We start from the raw sequence: 23,505 nt of genomic DNA on the forward strand, positions 1-23,505 counted from the left end.
ATTCTTTCTAGTCGCCAGTTCGTTGTACCTTGTCATCGCGTTCCAGCATTCCTTCTTTCCACGTCACAGACTCACAGTAAGACTAGACCCTGTTCCGATTATCGACCTCGCCTTTTTGCCCCACGTTTTTGGATACTGTTGCCTTTTTTTGGATTGCCTGCCTGTGTACCGACTTCTGCCTGTATATTAGACCTCTCTTTTTGAAACTGTCCATTTGTTTTGGAGTTGTGCATTTTTGGGTCCTATCCTCTGTTCCATTCATGACAGAACGAACTGGCCATAACAAGGACCCAGCAGACTCAGACCCGGTGCGCGAAGCCCTTCAAGCGCAGGGTCAACGCCTCTCGAAGCAAGATGAGCAGCTTGAAGCCCTCCACCTTCATCTAGAGGGACTGTCAGAGCATCAGGACAATATGATGGGACAGGTGGCCTCGCAGTTTGAAGTTCTTATGAAAATGATTCAAAAGAAGGAACCAGTTGGCACAACACCTGATGCCGCCACGATACCAACGTTTTCATGTGAAGCAGTTACCATGCAGTCACCTGTCACCTCCACTGCTGTCTGCCCACAGCTCTCTCGACCGGAGAGGTTCTCTGGAGATTCTGGGAATATTAAGCCGTTCATCACTCAGTGCGAACTCCACTTTGAGCTGCAGGCAGCCGCCTTTCCCACCGAGCGGGCAAAAATCGCTTTCGTCATTTCCCACCTGACTGGTCGTGTGAAGGCATGGGCTACTGCTGAATGGAGCCGCAATTCCGCCGCGTGTCATTCGTGGGCTTTTTTCGTAAAGACTATGAAGCAAATTTTTCAGTTTACCACGCCAGATCGTGAGGCAGGTTGCTCCTTGTCACCTTACAACAAGGCAAGCGCAGGGTGTCAGATTACGCGATTGAGTTTCGCATTGTAGCAGCAGAGTCAGTGCAATAACAGGGCACTGCTTGATGCATTTTTTTCAAGGACTATCCACCGCCGTCAAGGATCATTTGGTCCCACTAGACCTGCCGACCGACTTGGACACTCTAACACTCGCGCCGTAAAGATCGACAAGAGGCTTTTGGATCACGAGCTGGACGGAGTTCGGCGTCACCGCGTACTTGGAGGACGAGCCTCGGTGACCAGCCAAACCAAGGCAGATTACCCTGTTTCCGGTCTCAATCCACTGGCTAGTGTCACCATGGATGAACCCATGCAACTGGGCAGGTTCCGTCTCTCCCCTGAGGAACGTCAACGCCGGCTAAGGGAAGGGCGGTGTTTCTACTGCGGTCAGTTGGGTCAATCCGTGATCAACTCTCACGTCAAGGTTGCCGGTAACAAGGGCACGGGAGCAGTGAGTCTAAATTTCATTAAGGAAGACCCTACTGGGTTCTTCCTAAAGTGACACTATGCTCTCCTGATCATCTCTGGTTCTGACGCAAACTTACTTAACTCCCTCCTCGTTAGACGGATGCACCTTAGAACCTTTCAAATAAAACGCCACCGCAACACCTATGCTGCAGATTTCCTGATTCCCACTCGGAATGCATTAGTTTTCATGTTTTTGACACCATGAATCATGACCTTATTTTAGGGAACCCATCGTTGAAATTACATAACCCCCACATTGACTGGTCCTCTGGGCAGGTTATGTCATGGGGCAGCAATTGTGCCCAGAACTGTTTCAAGCCTCCATGTGATGTTCAGGGCTATGTTTCAAATGACAATCCACAGACCCCATCTGGGGATCCTGACTTATCTCAAGAAAGGTAAGTTACAACATTGTGCTTGTCTCTCCAAAAAACTGACCCCAGCCGAGAGAAATTATGACATTGGTGACTGTGAACTGCTGGCAGTCAAGGTGGCTTTGGTGGAGTGGAGACACTGGCTAGAGGGGGCACAGACTCCGTTTTTAGTATGGACAGATCACAAGAACCTGGAATATTTTAAGTCTGCTCAGAGATTAAATGCGAGGCAGGCTAGATGGGCTCTGTTCTTCACTCGATTCAATTTCATGTTATCCTCCCGACCTGGTTCTCAAAATGGTAAGCCAGATGCTTTATCGCGCATTTTCTGCGCAGAGAATTCTTTGTCAGACCCTATAACCATTTTGCCCAAGTCATGTTTCGTTTCTGCTTTTGTTTGGGACATTGAGACTGTGGTAAAGGAGGCTCTGAAGAACACTCTGAGCCCTGAAAATTGCCCTGAAAACAGGCTTTATGTTGTCCCGACCTGAAGGGGAAGAGTCATTCACTGGGCTCACACTAACCGGACTGTATGTCACCCAGGCATTGCCAAGACTCAATCTGTGGTCGAACAGCGCTTTTGGTGGCCCAATGTTAGAAGGGATGTTACCAATTATGTCAATGCTTGCCAGGTATGTGCTGTTCACAAGTCCTCTCGTAAACGTCCTTCTGGGGAGTTGCGACCCCTGCCAATACCACAACGTCCTTGGTCAGACATCTCCGTAGACTTTGTGACGGGATTACCAACCTTGAAAGGGAATACCACCATTCTCACAGTCGTGGACAGATACTCTAAAATGGCACACTTCATTGCACTTCCGAAACTCCCCTCACCTAAAGACACTGCCGAGTTAATGATACACCAAGTGTTCAAGTTCCATGGTTTCCCCAAGAATGTGGTATCTGATAGGGGTGCCCAATTCATTTCACAATTTGGAAGGAGTTTTGCATTCTCATAGGTGCTACCGTCAGTCTGTCATCTGGGTTTCACCCCGGATCCACGGACAGACCGAGAGGCTGAACCAGGACCGGGAGACTGGGCTCCGATGTCTCACTTCACAGGAGCCACGATCCTGGTTTCAGAAACTGGTTTGGGTCGAATTCTCTCACAATTCCCTCCCCTCTGCATCCACTGGTCTATCGCCTTTTCACGTTGTGCATGGTTACCAACCATCTCTATTTCCTGCCAAAGCCCAAGAGTCCAGAGTTCCAGCGGCATTGACCTTGGCGAGACGCTGCAGGAGGACCTGGGAGTGTTCCCACCAGATCCTGCTGCGCCAGGGACGGTCCTACAAAACCGCAGCTGACCGTAGGAGGACACCGGCCCCGAACTACAAAGAGGTTCAGCGTGTTTGGCTCTCCACAAAACATATTCCACTCCGGGTGGAGTCCAGGAAGCTCGCTCCCAGGTTCGTTGGGCCCTTCCCCATCACAAAGATCATCAACCCTGTCACCGTGAAGCTTAGCCTCCCAAGGTCGATGCGGGTCCACCCAGCTTTTCACATCAGCCTGCTCAAGCCCGCCCGGGCTTCCCCTCTGGTCCCGCCTTCCAGGCCCCCTCTTCCCCCCTGGTTTGTGGATGGGGGCCCTGTCTTCACTGTGAGGCAGCTGTTTCAATATCTGGTGGAGTGGGCGGGCTACGGGCCTGAGGAACGTTCTTGGGTGCCGTCTGTGTTTATCGTGGATGACTCGCTCATTTGGGACTTCCACGTTGCACATCCAGGGGCTGCGGGGACGTCTGGGGCTGGCCATTAAGGGGCGGGGTACTGTCATGGGTGTGTGTTCCAGTTGTTGTTTTCCCCTTGTCTCGCACACACCTGCTCCTGAGAGCATCTTCACCACCTGTGCCTCATTCACCCTAATCACCCCTTGCATTTAACCTCATGTCTCATTCTTTCTAGTCGCCAGTTCGTTGTACCTTGTCGTCATGTTCCAGCATTCCTTCTTTCCACGTCACAGACTCACAGTAAGACTAGACCCTGTTCCGATTATCGACCTCGCCTTTATGCCTCACGTTTTTGGATACTGTTGCCTTTTTTGGATTGCCTGCCTGTGTACTGACCTCTTCCCGTATATTAAACCTCTCTTTTTGAAACTGTCCATTTGTTTTGGAGTCGTGCATTTTTGGTTCCTATCCTCTGTTCCGTTCATGACAGTTCGAGGACCTATCGGGGCCACACACGTATACTGGACAAACGCGTAACCAACCATGCAGGAAAGATTTAACCAAAGGGACTAGACAACAAGACAAGAAACAGTGTACAAGAGGAGCGACACTGAAAACAAGTACAATACGATATAGACAAGCCTGCCGACCGTCTCCAGTGAACCACCTAGAATCAAGAACATTTTCGCGGGCAATGGCATCGCGGAGCACAGTGAGATTTCTCATGCCGGGTTTGGTTCCAAAGGCTGTAAACACCGGCTTGAAAAGCCAATAACCGCGCAAATGTCATGCGGTTTTGGATGGCAAACTCACAAATTGCATTAGTTTCTACACGTGAAGCCTCAAGAATGGTCAGGGTATTGTTACCGAAACTAGAAAAGCAATATTGATAGTTTCATATCGCAACATCAACTTAACCACCACAATTTGTGGAAATAGAGAGTTGTTGGATTTATCTTACCCAACATTATAAAAAATAGACACAAAAGGAATGAAGACGCTGCTTTCTTTTTCTCATGAGGAGGGCGTATGGGAGATTGTTCAGATTACAGCCTCTCAACACGCTCTAAACAATCTCTCCCGTCGCTCCTGCATTTATTTGAAAATAGGGAGGTTTCTAAGTTTACAAGACATAACGTACTAAGCTCCAAGACACAACACACTAAGGGTAGGGTTTCAAGGTGAAAACATGGGACCAACACCTGCCACGTACCGGCCACGTCCTTCTCTCTGATGATTCCTACTGAGTCATCTTCTTGAAGGCGAGACAAGCTAAGCAAATAAGCAATAGGGGCGATTCGAGCTGACCAATCGGGAACGAGTCTAGTGTAGACACTGCGTCCACAAACCCAGTACACGCCCTCAAAAGTCCACGTGCCCAAAGGGTCAGGTGCTGACATATAGGGAAGACAGGTAGTACCAGGAAGAGTCTGGGAATTGGGGAAGACAGGTAGTACGGGGAAGAGTTTGGGAATTGTTCAGAGAGGAGTTAGAGACAAAGGTTGTGCATGGTACAGATATAGAATGGCAATAAGATTTTGCCACCTCCCCAACATGCAAACGGACCAAATAGGGTATTGTACATAGCAAAACAGCGGAATTTTGCTCTGCAGCGAATGTGAATCGGGCCAAACAAAGGGACCACACCCGAATCATTTTGGGGTTTAAAACCATCAACGTCTCTGGTCACACTGATGTAGGGGAGAGGAGAACCTGTTTTAGCAAGGATGGTTTGGTTAAGGTACTGTGGACTGATAAAAGAAGTTAAGGTTTCGACGAAAGAGTGATGACGAATTGGGATGTGCGGAAGGCACTACTTGTGGGTTTGCAACGGCCTGTGGCATGAAAGAACAAACATAGTAGAACGATTTTGAGAGCATCCCACGTGAAAGGCGTAAAGAAACCTAACATTCATACCGTAGGAAGAAAAATTAGCAGAGGTAGTGGCGATCACATGTAACCAAAGAAGCTTGTCATAGTTGTTACGTCTCGTAAGGTACAAAATTGTGTCAACTGTCAAAGTGGCCTCATCTATGCACGTATTGGTCACTATAATTACAGCAATTATTGCTACACCACAGCGGAGGGGTTTGAAACCCCAAGGAGATGTCATCTTCTTTCTTCTGCTGGGTTGCAGGACGAATGTGCACAAGTGCGTGTAGTGTGCGCGCAACAGTTGAAGGGAAGGATCGTTGCCCGGCTTGGAGGTCATGACCTATAGCTTCTGCTCATCTTATGACCTATCGCCATGCATACGACGAGGGTGACAGACGCCCTGCACTGTCGCCACAAAGTGCGTTCAGTGGGAGTAGACAGTGAGTGAAGATTAGTGAGAAGTAGAGGGGCATGTGAGGGAAGGGGTGAGTGAGGAGAGGAGAGATAGGGGGAGATCGGAGTGAGGCAGCCTTGGCAACAGTGTCTGCACGCGCATTCCCCCGAGAAACAGGGTCAGACATGTTGGTGTGTGCTGTACATTTGCAGACAGCGATAACAGAAGGGAGGAGGATGGCGTCGAGGATAGCAGCAACCTTGTCATGGTAAAGAATAGGTTTGCTGCCAGAGGGTGCCGAAGTCATGAACCACTCCGAATGCATAAAGAGAGTCGATGTAGATGGTGACAGATTTACTTTCCGGTAGGCGGCAGACCTCAGTGATTGCTATCAACTCAGCGGGTGAGGAAGTCACAATGTGGAAGTCATCAACAACAGCGAAGCCACTGCGGTAGGACTCTCTGTCAAGGTCTTGTGACGAGCAGCCATCAACATAAAAAAATTAAGTCTGAGTTTTGGAAAGGTGTGTCAGAAGGATCGACAAAAGGTGTGCATAGATGTTGTTACTCAGAGACGCAAGAGTGTGGCTCCCCCTCGTCAGGGAGAGGCATAAGTAGTACGGTTAAAGAGTATCGCAACGCTGCACTGTCACATGGGGAGGCCCAACAGCACTTCGTTGTCGCAGAGCCAACGCGCAGCAGACAAGTGAAAGGAGCGTTGCTCTTGTAAGATAGAACTTACACAGTGACGAACTCACACAGTTAGCGGAGAATACCCCATGTAGTCACATAAGGGTGATGACAGGCTGTTCATCGGTGGCCACAGCACGAAGGCACGCAGGAAGGCCCTGTGCCACCGGATCAAGTTGACGAAAGAAGTAAGAGGTCTCCATGACGCTGAAGTAACACGGAAGTCATGTTGCCATGAAATTTCTCCACAAACTGAACAAAGGGCTTGGATGAATCAGGAAGCCCAAGAGTGGTGGAGGACTGCAGGAAACACTTCAGATGTTCGAAACCGGCAGTAGCATCAGGCGTCCATTTGACATGTGATGAGAAAGTGAGTGACCTGTCCAGGGTGATAGAGTGCACAGCAGTCATAAGCAGAATAATTTGGGATGAAATATCGACATTAAGAACACATTCCCAAAAAGATACTTGTTTCTTTGTAAGCAATTTGGGCGTGTTGACAATGGCCTGCACTCGGGTCAAAGGTTCAAAACTTCGGGTGAGTGCTTCGCAAAAGAGGGTGAGGCTGCACGACAGCCCCTGACCAAAGTGTGTCCACGGGTACTTTTTTCCTTTGAAGGTAAACGCAAACCAAAATTATGAGTCTTTGTGAACCGGTTCGGTTCAAAAAGCATTTGAGAGGTCAACAACTGAGAACCATTGAGTACCGGGTGGAATTTGGCTCAAAATAGTGTATGGATTTGGAGCCTAAGGAGTTGGAGCATTTATTACGGCATTAAGAGCTTACAAATCTTCAACAAAATCGACACGCAGTCGACTGCCCTTAAGGTCAAATTTTCTTCATTGTTCAATATTGGAGTTCGGACTGGTGAATCATCACATGGCATTTGAGCAATTACTTAAATATTGGGCAAATTCTCTTAACAGCGTCCACGCGCAGTGGATATTGGCACTGTTGAGGGCGATAGGATGACTTTGGTTGAATTTGAACAGGTGGACAGTTCTTTATCAGTCCTACATCATGCTTTCTGGTAGCCCAAAGTGTATTTGAAGCAGAGGAGAAATGTCTGACGGGGAACAAAACTGGCTGAAACGAGTAAGATTTGAATGGAGTCGGGTTTGATGTAAGGAGAATGGAATGTAAAGCTTGTGTACGCTCAGTGAAAACATTCCTATGCGCATTGACAGATTTTGAAAAATATATCATATCAGATGTTTGTGCCCAATTAGTCATGCGTTGACATTGATAAACAAAAGGTCCGACATCCTGCCATCGCACCGAAGGTCTTTTGGCCAGAGAGACGTGTGGTGCTGACGGACAACATCAAAGACAGACATCTAACTTGAGAAAACACCTTGCAGTTAGTTGCAGATGTTTCTATTGTTGTTTTGGCAGTGGATATGGCAACATTAGCCCTATCTTATGGTGTTGCACACACACACGCACACACAATGACTAAGTCTTGTCAGCAAACAGCTTCTTCATGAAGTCATTTAAGTGACTAAAGCAAACAATGTTTCTGTAGGGCCCAATGTATGTGTTGTTGGTTTTTGGCCAGTTAAAAATTCCAATGGTGGCAGGTGTTTGTCGACTCCTATTTGTTTTTCTTTTTTTTTTATTTGATGTACATGATCTGATTTTTTTAAAAAAATTAGGTTATTCACCACCCTTTTACTGAAAAAAACGTTTACTGAATAGGGTGGTTGTGCCAAAATCAACCAATGTATTAGAAAAAAAACAGACAAAAGAAATACCTATATATGAATTTCCCGCTGTTAACATAGAAAGCTCTTCTTCAATGAGGAGCTGTAGCTGTCGTTAATGAGCAATAGAATAGTGTGTTTTCACTTATTTCTATATTGCACTATATTTTTAACCACACTCTGATAAAAAAGCAAGTATTACTTAATTTGGAGTCTGGAACGGATTAATTGCATTTCTATTAATTTCAATGGGGAATACAGGTATTACCTCGGTTTAAGAACGTTTCGAGATACAAACAGAGTCACGGAAAGAAAAAAGTTTGTAAACCGGGGTTTCACTGAATACGGTTTTCAATATTTTATACAAATATAAATTTGAAAAGTGTGGCCTGCATGTGTATTCAGTGGAGCCGCAATGTGCTAGTAGCCCTATCTGTCAGTACCCCAATGAGGCCAGGGCTGCGAGGGCCCTTAATAGCATGCTTGCAGCTGTAATATTTTATGTTTATTTTCGAAACAATGTTAACGTGGTGTGGCTGAAAAACATATCCATCCTCACTTGAGGTACAAACTGAGGTTAATTCAATTACTAGAAAGTGCATATTACTGTCATCGTAATAATGAATTTAGACAACAGTAGCATCTGCAAGACAACTTTCATAAGGGAAAGAGCGAGCTAAAACATGCTTTCTTTCTGTTAGCAGTCATTGGGATCTGTACTGCCTGACAGAAAATCGTGCAGATGGTCTGCACTCTTTCAGCTTGCTGAGGTAAATCTGCTTATGTGGTTTATATATATATATATATATATATATATATATATATGTATACAGTATATGTTCAACATCTTAACAATAGGTGTGAGTCATATTCCCAGTTATAGCTTTATACTGATATCTGTATATTTTGGCTTTGTATCATAAAAGCAGAAACTAACCATTACAGTCTGTTTAAGTTTGGTGTGTATAGACTGTATATATGTACAGTGGGTACGGAAAGTATTCAGACCCCCTTAAATCTTTCACTCTTGTTATATTACAGCCATTTGGTAAAATCATTTAAGTTCATTTTCCCGTCATTAATGTACACATAGCACCCCATATTGACAGAAAAAAACAGAATTGTTGAAATTTTGCAGATTTATTAAAAAACAAAAACTGAAATATAACACAGCCATAAGTATTGAGACCCTTTGCTGTGACACTTATGTATTTAACTCGGGTGCGGTCCATTTCTTCTGATCATCCTTGAGATGGTTCTACACCTTCATTGGAGTCCAGCTGTGTTTGATTATACTGATTAGACCTGATTAGGAAAGCCACACACCTGTCTGTATAAGACCTTATACCATATTATACCTTACCATATAAGACCAAACAGCTCACAGTGCATATCAAAGCAAATGAGAATCATGAGGTCAAAGGAACTGCCTGAAGAGCTCAGAGACAGAATTGTGGCAAGGCACAGAACTGGCCAAGGTTACAAAAATATTTCTGCTGCACTAAAGGTTCCTAAGAGCACAGTGGCCTCCATAATCCTTAAATGGAAGACATTTGGGATGACCAGAACATTTCCTAGAGCTGGCCGTCCGGGGAAGAAGAGCCTTGGTGAGAGAGGTAAAGAAGAACCCAAAGATCACTGTGGCTGAGCTCCAGAGATGCCGTCGGGAGATCTAGAAAGTCAACCATCACTGCAGCCCTCCACCAGTTGGGGCTTTATGGCAGAGTGGCCTGACGGAAGCCTTTCCTCAGTGCAAGACACATGGAAGCCCGCATGGAGTTTGCTAAAAAAAAAACCTGAAGGACTCCAAGATAGTGCGAAATAAGATTCTCTGGACTGATGAGACCAAGATAGAACTTTTTTGCCTTAATTCTAAGCGGGATGTGTGAAGAAAACCAGCCACGGCTCATCACCTGTCCAATACAGTCGCAATAATGAAGCATGGTGGTGGCAGCATCATGCTGTGTGGGTGTTTTCCAGCTGCAGGAACAGGATGACTGGTTGCAATCGAAAGAAAGATGAATGTGGCTAAGTACAGGGATATCCTGGACGAAAACCTTCTCCAGAGCCCTCAGAACCTCAGACTTGGCCGAAGGTTCACCTTCCAACAAGACAATGACCCTAAGCACACGGCTAAAATTTTGAAGGAGTGGCTTCAGAACAACTCCGTGACTGTTCTTGAATGGCCCAGCCACAGCGCTGACTTAAACCCAATTGAGCATCTTTGGAGAGACATGAGAATGGCTGTCCAGGAACGTTCACCATCCAACCTGACTGAACTGGAGAGGATCTGCGACGAGGAATGGCAGAGGATCCCTAAATTCAGATGTGAGAAACTTGTTGCATCATTCCCAAAAAGACTCATGGCTGTATTAGCTCAAAAGGGTGCTTCTACCAAATACTGAGCAAAGGGTCTGAATACTTATGGCTGTGTGATATTCCAGTTTTTCCTTTTTAATAAATCTGCAAGAATTTCAAAAATTCTGTTTTTTTCTGTCAATATGGGGTGCTTTGTGTGTACATTGAGGAAAAAAATTAACTTAAATTATTTTAGCAAACGGCTGCAATATATCAAAGAGTAAAAAATGTAAGGGGGTCTGAATACTTTCTGTACCCACTGTATGTGTATAGGGTGTTTGAAAAGTAAATTTGGCACTCACCATTAGAAATTGCTGAAATAATTTTCAGTATCACTGAAACCTTGCACACTGGAGGACTTCGAGACACAGATTCAGGAGGTTCTCAACGATATCCAAATTTGAAGAAATTGGTTGAAGAAACCAGTGCTTACTTTGAATTATGGAGATTGACTTTCATTGTCCCATGTAATAAATATAAATACTTTGTTTAAATAAATTTGTATTAGGCATATGGAATTTATTTCATATATTTATTCCCAATGTTTAATGCATAGTTAGTTTTCACCCACCCTGTGTGTATATACATACTGTATGTACTGTACATATGTATGTATGTACAACCCCAATTCCAATGAAGTTGGGACGTTGTGTTAAAAATAAATAAAAACAGAATACAATGATTTGCAAATCATGTTCAACCTATATTTAATTGAATACACTACAAAGACAAGATATTTAATGTTCAAACTGATAAACTATTGTTTTTAGCAAATAATCATTAACTGAGAATTTTATGGCTGCAACACGTTCCAAAAAAGCTGGGACAGGTGGCAAAAAAGACAGAAAGTTGAGGAATGCTCATCAAACACCTGTTTGGAACATCCCACAGGTGAACAGGCTAATTGGGAACAGGTGGGTGTCATGATTGGGTATAAAAGGATTTTCCCTGAATTGCTCAGTCATTCACAAGCAAAGATGGGGCGAGGTTCACCTCTTTGTGAACATGTGTGTGAGAAAATAGCCGAATAGTTTAAGGACAATGTCCCTCAACGTACAATTGCAAGGAATTTAGGGATTTCATCATCTACGGTCCATAATATCATCAAAAGGTTCAGAGAATCTGGAGAAATCACTGCATGTAAGCGGCAAGTCCGAAAACCAACATTGAATGCCCGTGACCTTCGATACCTCAGGCACCATTGCATCAAAAACTGACATCAATGTGTAAAGGATATCACCACATGGGACCGGGAACACTTCAGAAAACCAATGTCAGTAAATACAGTTCGGCGCTCCATCCGTAAGTGCAACTTGAAACTCTACTATGCAACGCAAAAGCCATTTATCAACAACACCCAGAAACGCCGCCGGCTTCTCTGGGCCCGAGCTCATCTAAGATGGACTGATGCAAAGTGGAAAAGTGTTCTGTGGTCCAACGAGTCCACATTTCAAATTGTTTTTGGAAGTTGTGGATGTCGTATCCTCCGGGCCAAAGAGGAAAAGAACCATCCGAACTGTTATGGACGCAAAGTTCAAACGCCAGCACCTATGATGGTATGGGGCTGTGTTAGTGCCAAAGGCATGGGTAATTTACACATCTGTGAAGGCACCATTAATGCTGAAAGGTACATACAGGTTTTGGAGAAACATATGCTGCCATCCAAGCAGCACTTTTTCATGGACACCCCTGCTTATTTCTGCAAGACAATGCCAAACCACATTCTGCACGTGTTACAAAAGCGTGGCTTCATAGTAAAAGAGTGCGGGTACTAGACTGGCCTGCCTGCAGTCCAGACCTGTCTCCCATTGAAAATGTGTGGCGCATTATGAAGCGTAAAATACGATAACGGAGACCCCAGACTGTTGAACAGCTGAAGCTGTACATCAAGCAAGAATGGGAAATAATTCCACCTACAAAGCTTCAACAATTAGTGTCCTCAGTTCCCAAACGTTTATTGAATGTTGTTAAAAGAAAAGGTGATGTAACACAGTGGTAAACATGACCCTGTCCCAGCTTTTTTGGAACCTGTTGCAGCCATAAAATTCTAAGTTAATGATTATTTGCTAAAAACAAGAAAGTTTATCAGTTTGAACATTAAATATCTTGTCTTTGTAGTGTATTCAATTAAATATAGGTTGAAAATGATTTGCAAATCATTGTATTCTGTTTTTATTTATGTTTAACACAACGTCCCAACTAAATTGGAATTGGGGTTATATATACTGTACGTATGTACTGTATGTATCTGGTTATAGCACTACACTCGTGGATAAAATAGTTGGTACTGTTAATGAAAGCAAAACCCAAAGTGGTCACAGAAATAACTTGAATCTGACAAAAGTAATAATAAAACAGATTGTGAAAATAATGTAAATCGGACATTGCTTTTGAATTGTGGTTCAGCAGAAATGTTTAAAAAAATCAACTTGTGAAACAGGCCTCGACAAAAATGATGGTAACCTTAGAAAAGATTAAATTGACCATGGGGATATGTTCAAACAAGGTGTGTCCTCTAATTAGCATCACACGTGTCTTCAAACTTGTAATCAGTCAGTCGGCCTTTTTAAAGAGTGCTAAGTGTTGACTGCTGTGTACTACACTAAACATGGACCAGAGGAAGCGAAGGAGAGATTTGTCTCAGGAGATTAGAAAGAAAATTATAGACAAGCACGTTACAGGTAAAGGCTATAAGACCATCTCCAAGCAGCTTGATGTTCCTGTGACTATAGTTGCACATATTATTCAGAAATGTAAGATCCATGGGACTGTTGCCAACCTCCGTGGACGAATTGATGACTAATTGAAGAGACAGATAATACAAATGGTAACAAAAGAGCTCAGAAATTAATTAATTAAAGGTGAACTCCAAGGTCAAGGTACATCAGTGTCAGATTGCACAATCCATCTCGTTGTTTGAGCCAAAGTGGACTTCATGGGAGACTACCAAGGAGGACACTGTTGAGATTAAATCAGAATAAGCGAGACTGGAATTTGCCAAACTGCATGTTGACAAGCCGTAAAGCTTCTGGGAGAATGTCCTATGGACAGACGAGACAAAATAAACTTTTTGGCACGGCACAGCAGCTCTCTGTTCACAGACACAAAAATTAAAGTTGAACTCCAAGGTCAAGGTACATTAGTGTCAGACTGCACCGTCTGCCGTCGTTCGAGCCAAAGTGGACTTCATAGAAGACTACCAAGGAGGTCACCACTGTTGAAAATAAATCATAAAAAAGTGAGACTGGAATTTGCCAAACCAAGCCACAAAGTTTCTAGGAGACTGTCCAATGGACAGACGAGACAAAACTGGAACATTCTGGCAAAGCACATCAGCTCTAGTTCACAGACACCAAAATGAAGTATACCAAGAATAGAACACGCTCTGTTATGTTCTGAGGCTGCTTTGTGCAGTTAGCACAGGGTGTCTTGAATCTGTACAGGGTACAATGAAATTTCAAGAGCTTGGTTTTAGTCGCAGGTCATGGGTATTGCAACGGGATAATGACCCAAAACACACAACTAAAAACATCCAAGAATTGCTAAGAGCAAAATATTGGACTTTTTTGAAGTGGCCTTCCATTAGCCCTGATCTAAATCCTATTGAACATCTGTGGGAGGAGCTGAAGCATGCCGTCTGGAGAAAGCACCCTCAAATCTGAGACAACAAGAGCAGTTTATTAATATTGAGTGGGCCAAAATACCTGCTTCAGAGATGCAGAAGTATCATTGAAAGTTACAAAAATTATTTTATTGCAGTGATTGCTTCAAAACTTTGTGCAACAAAATATAAAGGGTACCATCATTTTTGCCGAGGCCTGTTTCATGATTTTTTTTTAATAATTCTGTTGAACCACAATTCATAAGCAATTAGTGATTTTCATTGGGAAATTTTCATGATTATTTTTTAACATTACTTCTATCAGATTCAAGTTATTTCTGTGACCACTGTGGGTTTTTCTTTCATTAACACAGAAGTGCCAACAATTTTATCGTGTGTACATACTGTACATTACGGAAGGTTATTGCTTAATAGTTCTAGTAAAGCATGAAATTGACAAAAGGACATTTTTGTTTCTGTTCAGATGTGTTTAGCATCTGAAACTAGGAAGATGGACACAGCTGTATCTCGGCAAGTAACCAGCTCATCTTCAGCCTCTTTCCATGAAACTACAGCAAATAGTCTTAAAGAGGAGAACTTGGAAAATGTTGATTGCCCTCACACCTCAAATACATTACCTTCCCACTCCCCAATCACTTTGACTGAGACAATTTCCCTGGAACTTGACAGCCAAAATCAATGTGTCAAAAAGAATAAGAAAGAGGAGGTCATGTTAAATGATAATGATGAAACTCTACATTCTTCAGAGCAATTCCTTAAAAATCCTACAGATTCTGATGTTGGGGTTATCTTTGGAATTGAGACAGTGGCTGAAAGTGTCTGGAGGGATTCAGAGAAGCCCAAGATGAAAATCCAATATGTTTCAGGTGGTGATATGTCTTGTCCACCCAAAATGAAGAGTAAGCCCCAAGTTAAGACTGTCAAAGACAAAGACCTGGTTGATGATAGTGGCAAGTATGTGCAGCATCATGCCTGTAAGATGGAAATAAAAGAAGAGATGAGTACTATGACAGAGAAAGAAGAAACGAGTATAGAAAGCAAGGAAATTCCGGACAGCATGCAGGGATGCCCAAAGGTCCCCTACAAGTCTTCATCTGTGATGCTCAAAGAGGATGACAATAGGATGGAAATGCCAACTGAGGCCAATACAAAGATCCGTGGTGCAAGGAAATCCGAGAGGAGCTGTAAAGGCGCCTTGTACAAGACCCTTGTTTCTGAAGGGATGCTGACCTCGCTGAGAGCCAATATTGACCGTGGTACTTGTTGTTTGACCACTACATATCCAATGTGTTCACATTATTTTAATGAACAATGTCAATAATATATTGGTTTTATCTCTAGGTAAAAGAGGTGTCTTTCGTGCTTCTGATCATGAAGCAAACTTTGGCGAGGATAGCTGGACACTATCCCAAATGGCATCTAATAACACCAAGAGACTAAAAAAATCCAAGTCCAAAGATGATTCTTCACAAGGGTGAGTCACATTACTCGGATATTTTTGGGGAAATGTACATAAGTGTTAACCAAACTTGATAGTTAGGCAAACTAAAACCAGCAAAGACTAATTAACCACACACACCAGTTCTTTTCAGTTTCAGTAAAACATCTCTTGCCAAGTCTTACAGAAATTGCTGCTGCTTTGAGTAGTTCTACATAATATAATTCAAGCAGGAAGACAGTTACAAACCGCTTTAGAAGTAAATCAGTCAATCACATACATTTTAGTGCGCCACAAAAATGTGCTTGAATTAATGTTCCATGGGCTCCATACTGCTCCCATGATCACTGTTGAGAAGTGGCCAGTTTCTTGTTGCTGTTTCCCTTTGAGTATATGGTCAGTAATGTTAACACTTATCTCAACTCATCAGAAAACTCGAAGAAGAATTTGAAAAGAAGTTTAACAGCCTCCCACAGTATAATCCAACAACATTTGATAAGAAATGGCCTTCTGTCATAAAGAGAAAGAAGACTGATTGGTCTTTGGCCCATGAGGAGACTTCCAAAACAGACAAAGGTGAGAATAAAATGTAATGAATATTAATATAACCGTCCTTCCAACTCATACAGTACACACAGGGTTCCAGACTAACCTTTTTTACGTACACTCTGAAAAGTAAGATATTCATATTTCCATTAATTTTTACTGCATTACTGAGACATACTTTGACAATAAATTCCAAAACGAAATTAAATTTGAATTCAAGTTTTACATTTTTGACACAAAATAAACATAAATTACAAGTTATGCCAATTAAATCATAAAAATGTTACATTTTAGGCTGGCAGTGCCAGTATTATCAGTAAATGTGGTATTCCCTGCATGTTGTATCGACAGCAGAATTTGCTGTTTATGGAATTCGTCTCCCTGAAATACCTGAGCCAGTTGAACTTGTGCAGCTACTCATCCCGAAAATATTTTTCACCACGACCATTTCCTTAAAAAGTAAATCAGACTCATTATCAGGATTTCTCTTCTGGCACACTAGGTTTACAGAGAACCACTATTATCACCACTCAAGAACTTTCAGAATATTTTGTCAATAATGAGAGATAGACGGATAAAAACATATCGGTCTATCGCTATCTCAGCGCAAATACCAATTACTCGTAGTCGATAGGCCGATAACCGATACTTGGAGCCGATATTGATTTGTAGTAAAAGGGAAAATATTAGTGTCAAAATTTTGAATAATACAAACTCCAAAGCGGCACGGTGGCCGACTGGTTAGAGCGTCAGCCTCACAGTTCTGAGGACTGGGGTTCAATCCCCGGCCCCGCCTGTGTGGAGTTTGCATGTTCTCCCCGTGCCTGCGTGGGTTTTCTCTGGGCACTCCGGTTTCCTCCCACATCCCAAAAACATGCATTAATTGGAGACTCTAAATTGCCCATAGGTGTGACTGTGAGTGCGAATGGTTGTTTGTTTGTATGTGCCCTGCAATTGGCTGGCAACCAGTTCAGGGTGTACCCCGCCTCCTGCCCGTTGATAGCTGGGATAGGCTCCAGCATGCCCGCGGCCCTAGTGAGGAGAAGCGGCTCAGAAAATGGATGGATGGACAAATTCTCAACACTTGTTTAAATGCCTTTAAGCATGGTTATTAAACAGCTTTAAGATACGCAACATATTATTATTATTATTATTTTTATCTTAAGGCCTTTTCACACTGCACTTCATTGAAATGCCCCCGCGTCAAAGCGCAACGTTGAATTGGAAATGGAATGGAAATGGTGACGTAACAGCTTCAAAGGGAGTCAGGAGGCTTTCCCCGCTGACTGGACCGCAATTCAGCAATATGTATTTATCGTTGTTGGAAAAGAAATCCCTAACTTCGCTTATTTTAAGGAGGAGGTGATGACGCAGCAGCAAAAAAGGAAAAAAGAAAAAAAAAGGGAATGGAAATGTCCCATGCCAATTTCACGGCACCATCTCGGAGTTAAACCCGTTCATGAGCTTTCTGGTCCCAGGAAGAGCGCTTCGAGGGCTATTTCAGACTGCAGGGAGCTTTGAAAGGGAGTTTGAAAGCCTCCCGCAGTGACATCTCGGTATATTAATTTTCTATTCGCCCAAAGTTTAGGTTAGTGGGACACCGAAATTATTATGCCTTCTGCCATTTCCCCCTTGCTGTTTACACTACAGGTCCACCAAAATATCACTCAGAAATCACTCCGCGAGCCCCGCTCCCATTGGAGGAGCTTTTTGACGTCACTGCATCAAAACTCCAGAATAGCTCGGCGTCACGTCAAAACACGCTGTCGCGCAATTAGCACATACACAATGAATGGGAAAGTCGAGAGCGCCAGACGCTTTGCCAGGTGCAGTGTGAAAAGACGTTCAGACAATAGACATCTTTGTTTTAAAATGTTAAGAAAAAGTTCAGGAGCTCTCGGGATCAGTAGCATGTCTTATAAAGTTAAACCAAAACTTAAACAAAAAGATAACCTAAGTTTTCTACAGTAAATTAAGTTGTCCAAAATTTCAGTATAACTGAAATATTATTCTTTAACTCATCTTTGTTTTAAGTTCAAACAAAAACAAAAACTGCAGGGAGTTCCCAGGGTCAGCAGCATCTGCAGTAGCCCATAATGTAATCACGTCCCATTACGTAATAAATTTGCCCTTTTTAAAAAGTAATAGGCCCGTAATGTGACAACTGGCCAATAACGTAATAAAAGTCCTGAACCAACACTTTTCACCAATAACGTACCAATACATTATTGTCTAATTATTACTATTATTAGTTATTGGCCTGGGAAAATAAATATATTTGCAAATGTAATAACTGAGCGTTTATTACGTTATGGGCAATTATTATGTTATGGGCTTCTATGAGAGAACCCCATAATGTAATAGCAGCCCATGACGTAATAAAAGTCCTGAACCTTTAACGTCCACTACATTTGGAGATAGCTTGAAAGGTCGAACCCGATTGGACTGGATCATCATGAAAAACTGAAGGTGTCGACTCACCCCTGCATATTGAACGATTGGATACGTATTTGGGCTGGACGATATTGGAAAAACATGACATTGCTATTTTTTAAACCTGCGATATATATTGCGATGTGAAAAAATACAGGATCACTGTTGGGATAGTTTATTTTCTATGTAAACTAGTTCAAAGTTCAGTTCACCGTTTCAAATATTAACTAGTTCAGTTCATAATTCAAAATTTTTAACTACTTTCAGCGGTCAAACACAAGTAGTTCATAGTTGTTTTTTTCAACATGTTGCTGACATTACTGGCATTCATTTTCCCATTGTTGCCACCCATTCAATCTAGACTAGTAGCCAGCTGCAGCTTTCACCCTACAACCTCAAAAACATGAGGAGAAACATGTTGCTTGAATGGTGTTTTTTTTTTTTTAAATAAGGAATTAAAACAAAAACAGGACTTTTGTCCTTAATGTGCAAACAAAAACATGCACCACAGTATGACAGCAACGATGGCATTCTGAGCAGCTCTGCCTGACTATATTAAGAAAATATTTTGTCTTATCTACTCAGATTTTATTCCATATTATGGCAGTGTGATCGTACAGTTTTAACTAAAACATTCTGACAAAAATACTAATTTTCATCATAATGCATTTTTAAAATGATGTACTGTATTACAAAAGAACCAAAGAACACATTCGCTCCCATTTACGCAGTGTCCCTGAACGCACGTCACGCAGTGCGGCGTGCCATACTAGTTTCATTCTGAAGATCGAAATAGGAAATACAGCAGTTGTACATGGTTTCCCATGTTCTCTTTCATAGTTATAATACAAGGATTATACAACACTCTGGGCTGCTCCTTGTGTTGTTTAAAGCGTCATAATTTACCGTAACATGAGTACTAATCTAATTAGCATGTCCAAACAGGTCCCTCTGCTGGTCACTTTTTAATATTACAGTTGATTCACTGCATAAAACAGTACACCAACATGTTAAATGGGCGGCTGTGGATCAGTAGGTAGAGCAGGTCGACCAGTGACTGAAGGGTAACTGGTTTGAATCCCGGCTACGACTGTCCGCATGTCGAAGTGTCCTTGGGCAAGACACTGAACCCTAATTTGCTCCCAGTGTGCCTGGCAGCGCCTTGCATGCCAGCAGTCGCCCATTGGTGTATGAATGTGGGTGAATGTGAGGCTTGTAAAGCGCTTTGGGCACTGTGATTGTGTAGATAAAGCGCTATATAAGTGCAGTCCATTTACCAAATGTTTCCCATCATCAAACAAATTTAAATATTAGTCAATGACAACACAAGTAAACACAAAAGGCAATTTTTAAATGGTTTTTATTATTACGGAAGAAAAAAAATCCAAAACTGCATGGCCGTGTGAAAAAGTGATTGCCCTCCCCTCCCCCACCCTCCGTTATAACATAACAGTGGTTTATCATGCCTGAGTTCAATTTCTCGAGCCACACCCAGGCCTGATACTGCCACACCTGTTCTCAATCAAGAAATCACTTAAATCGGACCTGCCCGACAAAGTGGAGAAGACCAAAAGATCCTCAAAAGCAAAACATCATGCCGAGATCTAAAGAAATTCAGGAAAAATTAGAACGTTATTGAGATCGATCAGTGTGGAAAAGGTTATAAAGCCATTTCTAAAGCCATTTCTTTGGGACTCCAGCAAACCACAGTGAGAGTCATTATCTACAAATGGCGAAAGCAAAGAACAGTGGTGAACCTTCCCAGGAGTGGTCGGCCGACAAAATTACCCTAAGAGCACAGCGACGACTCATCCAAGAGGTCATAAAAGACCTCACAACATCATCCAAGGAACTGTAGGTCTCACTTGCCTCAGGTAAGTTCAGTGTTCATGACTCCACAATAAAAAAGAGACTAGGCAAAAATGGCCTGCATGGCAGAGTTCCAAGATGATAACCACTGCCGAGCAAAAAGAACATTAAGGTCTGCCAGAAGACATCTTGATGATTCCTAACACTAAAATACTCTATGGTCTGACGAGTGTGTGAAAAATCAGTAAAGGGGCAAACACTTTTTCACACCATTGTATATCGTGCAGCCCTAATACGTATATGGACACTGTGAACAACGAGCCTGTATAGGTGTTTGATGCTGGATCTATAGTATTGTACTTTATCACATTTATAAGCTTAATAGTGAAGGAAGACGCTGGTTGCTAAAGAGTGGACTTGGGTGAGAATTAATGCAAGTGGATATTTAAAAAAAACTCTCGCTGGCTCCTATTTATTTCAATGTAACCAGCGAGGTATGGACCGCGCGTGTACATTTTGGTCACAAGCATAGCTTTTTCTTACAAAGGCACATCATAAACAGGAGTCCACAGAAGCACTTTGGTCTGCTGAGCACCAGAGGTTGTTGCTTGGTGCTCATTTTTTTTTCATGTCCATTTGTAGGGTCTCGCACTGGGCGCCATTCAAACTAGAACCACACCAGACTTGCAGTATGGACTGCGCGGTCAGCTGATTTTGCGCACTTATCGAAGGCTGCGACCCTGAATCTTTTTTGCACCACGTTCCGGTTACATGCAAAGAAAAATTTTGACAGACTGCCGTAGCTGCTGTAAAGCAAAACAGAGACGCCTGCATGCACTATGGCGCTGCCTCATTGTCAGCCCCAGCACACACTGATGCTATTTTCAGACTGGATGTGGAAATTCATTTTGCCTGCTTCTGTTTGATCGCGGGAGTCACTGAATGCACATTTGCTCCTTTTGCACTTTCACAACGATGAAAGAGGAGGGGCTTCACCTTCGGGAGGCGAAGACAATATTTCCTCCTGCCATATGAACAGCAATGGACAACGATGTGACCTGTATTGTGGCTCTGTACTCGTTGTGGGAGTCCAAACATATTTGTAATGCCAAACGCTGTCGTGGTTGGGTCCACAACACCATCCAGAAGCACACGGAGCTTGGCGTATTTCACCGCTTTTTCCAGAAGCTGCGTCTGGGGGACTGCAACTTCCAGTGCTAACTTGTGCCCAGTTTGACATGTTGACACGAATCGGTCCCAGGATTTCCCTATTCCCATTGCATCTGAACTGCAGAGCACCTGACCATTTGTCTCCAATGAGTATATTCACTATATCTACTGAGTCACACTTGGCAGGTTTACCACAGCGCTGATAAATGTATCAAAAATACAGCACGCTGCCAAATTGCAAAAATTAATGGATTAATGAAAAGGATGGCATGAATGGAATTTGGATTGTTCAGATTGTCTTGCTCTATCAACAGTCATACACACACACACACGTCGATATACTGTACAAGTTCAAGATTGTATAAAGTCACCAGAATTTATTATTATTATTATTATTTATTATTTTGGAAAGCAGCTACAGTGACGTGAAGTATTGGCCCCCTTCTCAAATTCTTATTTTTGCATAGTTTCCCCACTTTGTTTAGCATCATAAAACAAATGGAAGTATCAGAAGAATATAACCCAAGTGATGGGGCCCGGCCGAGCACAGCCCGAAAGGGTAACGTGGGTCCCCATTCCCATGGGCCCACCACCTGTGAGAGGGGCCATTGGGGTCGGGTGCATTGTGAGCTGGGCGGTGATCGAAGGCAGGGACCTTGGCGATCCGATCCCCGGCTACAGAAGCTGGCTCTAACGTCACCTCTCTCGGAGGGAAGGAGCCCGAGCTGGTGTGCGAGGTCGAGAAGTTCCAACGAGATATAGTCGGGCTCACCTCCACACACAGCTTGGGCTCTGGTACCAGTCCTCTCGAGAGGGGTTGGACTCTCTTCCACTCTGGAGTTGCCCACGGTGAGCGGCACCGAGCCGGGGGGGCAATAAGTATACCCGCACCTGCTCGGTGCCTCTCACCGTGGGCAACTCCAGAGTGCCTGTACATTGGGGTTCACCCCAGTGGACAAGAGGGTAGATGCCCTCAGGAGCAGGTGTGCACGAGACAGTGGAAAGACAACAATCATAACACACACCCATGACAGTAACCGCATCAACCTTGGGAGCCTAAGCTTCATGGTGACAGGGTTGATGACCTTTGTGATGGGGAAAGGCCCAACGAACCTGGGAGCGTGATTCCAGGACTGGAAGATGCTTGATGGAGAGCCAAACTCGCTGACCCACTTTGTAGTTCGGGGCCGGTGTCCACTTATGGTCAGCTGCGGTCTTGTAGGACAGCGTCTCACCAAGGTCAATGCAGATGGAACCGTGGACTGTGGGGCTATGGCAGGAAACAGAGATGGTTGGTAACCATGTACAATGTGAAAAGGCGGAAGACCAGTGGATGCAGAGGGGAGAGAATTGTGAAAGAACTCGACCCAAACGAGCTTCTGAGTCCAGGATTGTGGCTCCTGTGAAGCAAGACATCGGAGCCCAGTCTCCAGGTCCTGGTTCAGCCTCTCAGTTTGTCCGTTGGTTTCAGGATGAAACCCAGATGACAGACTGACGGTAGCACCTATTAAACTGCAAAACTCCTTCCAAAATCATGAAACGAATTGGGGGCCTCTATCCGATACCACATTCTTGGGAAAAACATGAAACTTGAATACCTGGTTTATCATCAACTCTGCAGTTTCTTTAACTGCGGGGAGTTTCGGCAGTGCAATAAAGTGGGCCATCTTAGAGAACCCGTCAACAGCTGTGAGAACGGTGGTATTTCCTTTCGAGGCCGGTAATCCTGTCACAAAGTCTACGGAAATGTCTGACCAAGGACGTTGTGCAGGGGTCGCAATTCCCCAGAAGGACGTTGACGAGAGGGGTTGTTAGCAGCACATACCTGCAAGCATTGACGTAATTGATAACATCTCGTCTAACATTAGGCCACCAAAAGCGCTGTTTGACCATAGATTGCATTTTGGTAATGCCTGGGTGACATACAGTCCTGTTAGTGTGAGCCCAGTGGATAACTGGGACCACATAAAGCCTGTTTTCAGGGAAATCTTCAGGGCTAAAAGTGTTCTTCAAATCCTCTTTTACCACAGTTTCAATGTCCCAAACAAAAGCAGAAACAAAACATGACTTGGGCAAAATGG

At 43.5% G+C, this 23,505-nt stretch overlaps 1 protein-coding gene across 43 annotated transcripts in view; it reads left to right on the forward strand.

Moving 5' to 3' along the window:
• Window positions 1-23,505, forward strand: part of LOC133466730 (HMG box transcription factor BBX) — a 208,161-nt gene that overhangs the window by 107,797 nt on the left and 76,859 nt on the right. For 36 of the 43 annotated variants that reach the window (XR_009785021.1, XM_061750666.1, XM_061750683.1 and 33 more), the window contains 4 exons: window positions 8,750-8,818; window positions 14,492-15,284; window positions 15,370-15,502; window positions 15,897-16,042. Coding sequence is in view for 41 of the 43 variants with exons in the window: in XM_061750666.1 (XP_061606650.1) it covers window positions 8,750-8,818; window positions 14,492-15,284; window positions 15,370-15,502; window positions 15,897-16,042 (1,141 nt within the window). In the remaining 2 variants the exon portion in view is untranslated. Of the gene's footprint in view, window positions 1-8,749; window positions 8,819-14,491; window positions 15,285-15,369; window positions 15,503-15,896; window positions 16,043-20,145; window positions 20,320-20,896; window positions 21,990-23,505 lie in introns of those variants that run through there. The other 7 variants (XM_061750655.1, XM_061750661.1, XM_061750657.1 and 4 more) reach the window with 5 other exon arrangements.

Source organism: Phyllopteryx taeniolatus, chromosome 17, assembly GCF_024500385.1.
Source record: "Phyllopteryx taeniolatus isolate TA_2022b chromosome 17, UOR_Ptae_1.2, whole genome shotgun sequence".
NCBI lineage: Eukaryota > Metazoa > Chordata > Actinopteri > Syngnathiformes > Syngnathidae > Phyllopteryx > Phyllopteryx taeniolatus.